General features: G+C 43.5%; 1 protein-coding gene across 1 annotated transcript; it reads left to right on the top strand.

Annotated features, from left to right (window-relative positions):
- Positions 1-46: 46 nt before the first annotated feature.
- LOC125198112 (protein FAR1-RELATED SEQUENCE 5-like) lies at positions 47-1977 on the top strand (the record flags this gene model as incomplete). The annotated part of the gene is made up of 2 exons (XM_048096553.1): positions 47-623; positions 738-1977. Coding segments are annotated over 2 exons (1817 nt in total), but the record flags the coding sequence as incomplete, so codon positions are not given.
- Between the last annotated feature and the right edge of the window lie 23 nt (positions 1978-2000).

The following is a 2000-nucleotide window of genomic DNA, read 5'->3' as shown; positions in this document are numbered from 1 at the left end:
GCCGATGTTGTAATTACTTGGTATAATGTGGTTTGCAACAGGGAAGGCAGCAAGAAGTCGAGCGAGGATGACCAAGCAAATGCACGGTCTGGTTTTTCGATTAAACGTCGACGTTTATCAAAGCGTTGTGGTTGTAAAGCCAGTATCTCATTCAAGTTCTTCTCCGATGGAGGAGTTTCAGGTTATACTGTTGAGGAGTTTAACGAAGTTCATAACCATTACATGGTTGTGACAGAGCATCAGCAGTTTATGTCAATCAATCGAAACTTGGACGACGTACATCATCAATTTATCCTTGATTGTTCAAAGGCTAACATAGGCCCCACGCTCACGTTTAACGTGCTGAAGGAAATTCTCGGTGGTTTTCAGCTCGTTGGCTGCAATGTTGGGGATATAAGGAATGCTTCACGAGACATCAAAGCATACGTTCATGGTATTGACGTACAAATGGTTTTGGATGATATGGCTAGGAAGAAGGAGATGTCCGAGGCATTCACATATGAGTACGAGGTTAATGCTAGCAACCAGCTGGTTGCTCTGTTTTGGTGTGATGGTTTGATGAAGAGGAATTACCACATGTTCGGTGATATTGTGGCTTTTGACACCACCTACAACACCAATAGGTACACCTGTCGTGCATTATAACAGTATAATATGAACATTATTGAATGCATTTAAATATACTATTTATGCATTATACCTGTTTTTTGCTTGAATTATGCTGGCTTATGTTACAGGTATTGTATGATCTTCGCGCCATTCACGGGAAAGGACAATCATGGAAGACCAGTAACTTTCGCTGCTGGTTTGGTAAGCAACGAGAAGACAGACGCTTTTGCATGGCTGTTTAGACATTTTGTCCAATGTATGGGTGTTGCTCCAAAGATGATTGTTACAGATCAAGATTTGGGGATGAGATCGGCTATTGAAGAGATTCTTGTTGGGACTCGCCACAGATGGTGTATGTGGCATATCATGCATAAGTTGGCCAATAAAGTTCCTGGTCGGTTGTTGCGGGACGAAGATTTCAAGAAAGAGTTCAATGCCTGCGTCTGGTCGGATCTGCTAGAACCCGACGAGTTCGAAGAAGAGTGGAATGGAGTAGTTGAACGTTACGACCTGGAAGACCATGGTTGGTTGAAGACATTGTACGACTACAGGCAATTATGGATACCTGCATACTTCAGAGATTTCCCGATGGGCTCGATGATTAGGACCACCTCTATTTCTGAGTCAGAGAACAGCTTCTATAAAAAATTTCTGAAGCCACGCAACAACATTGCCGAATTCTACTTGAATTTCAACCAAGCTGTGGATTTCCAGCGGAATAGTAGAACAAAGCTGGACTACCAAGACGCGACTGCCCTACCTATATTGGCCACTGCTCTTCCTTTCGAGAAACATGCTTCTACTCCGTACACAGATAGTATGTTCAAGAAAATACAAGAGGAGATTGTTGAGGGAAATGACAGATGCCGCGTTTTGGACTTCTCGTCTGCAGACATGGTGGACACCTACAAACTCGGAGACAGCCTTCGCAATTCGTACTTTGTGAGACATGATAAGAGTGACGAGTCATACTCATGCGATTGCAAACTTTTCGTTAGGCAGGGATATCTGTGCAGTCATATATTCTTTTTGTTTAGGAACAATGAAGTGAAAAAGATTCCGGATGACTACTGTGCAAGTAGATGGCTGAAGACCCCGCTAGCTAAGGCTGTCCATGGACATGTTGATGAGACTTTACCTACACAGTCCTTTGTTGATGAAAGGCAAAACGTTTCAAAGCAAGGGATCTCACTGTTCTATGGTTTTCTTCGTCGTTTTGAGACGGACATTGATGTGCTTCGTGCATTCGTAGGTGGACTAGAGGAACTGGGTAATTCACTTCAAGCTGGAACTCCTTTAACATCCGTTTCTGAGAAGAGGCGCATGATTGAACAGTTTTATGGAATGGAAAGGCCGGAAGTCGTCGAGGTCCACCCTCCGGATGTGGTAAA

This window comes from Salvia hispanica, unplaced genomic scaffold (assembly GCF_023119035.1).
Source record: "Salvia hispanica cultivar TCC Black 2014 unplaced genomic scaffold, UniMelb_Shisp_WGS_1.0 HiC_scaffold_1211, whole genome shotgun sequence".
In the NCBI taxonomy this organism is placed as follows: Eukaryota; Viridiplantae; Streptophyta; class Magnoliopsida; order Lamiales; family Lamiaceae; genus Salvia; species Salvia hispanica.
This window is presented reverse-complemented; position numbering and strand designations above follow the sequence as displayed.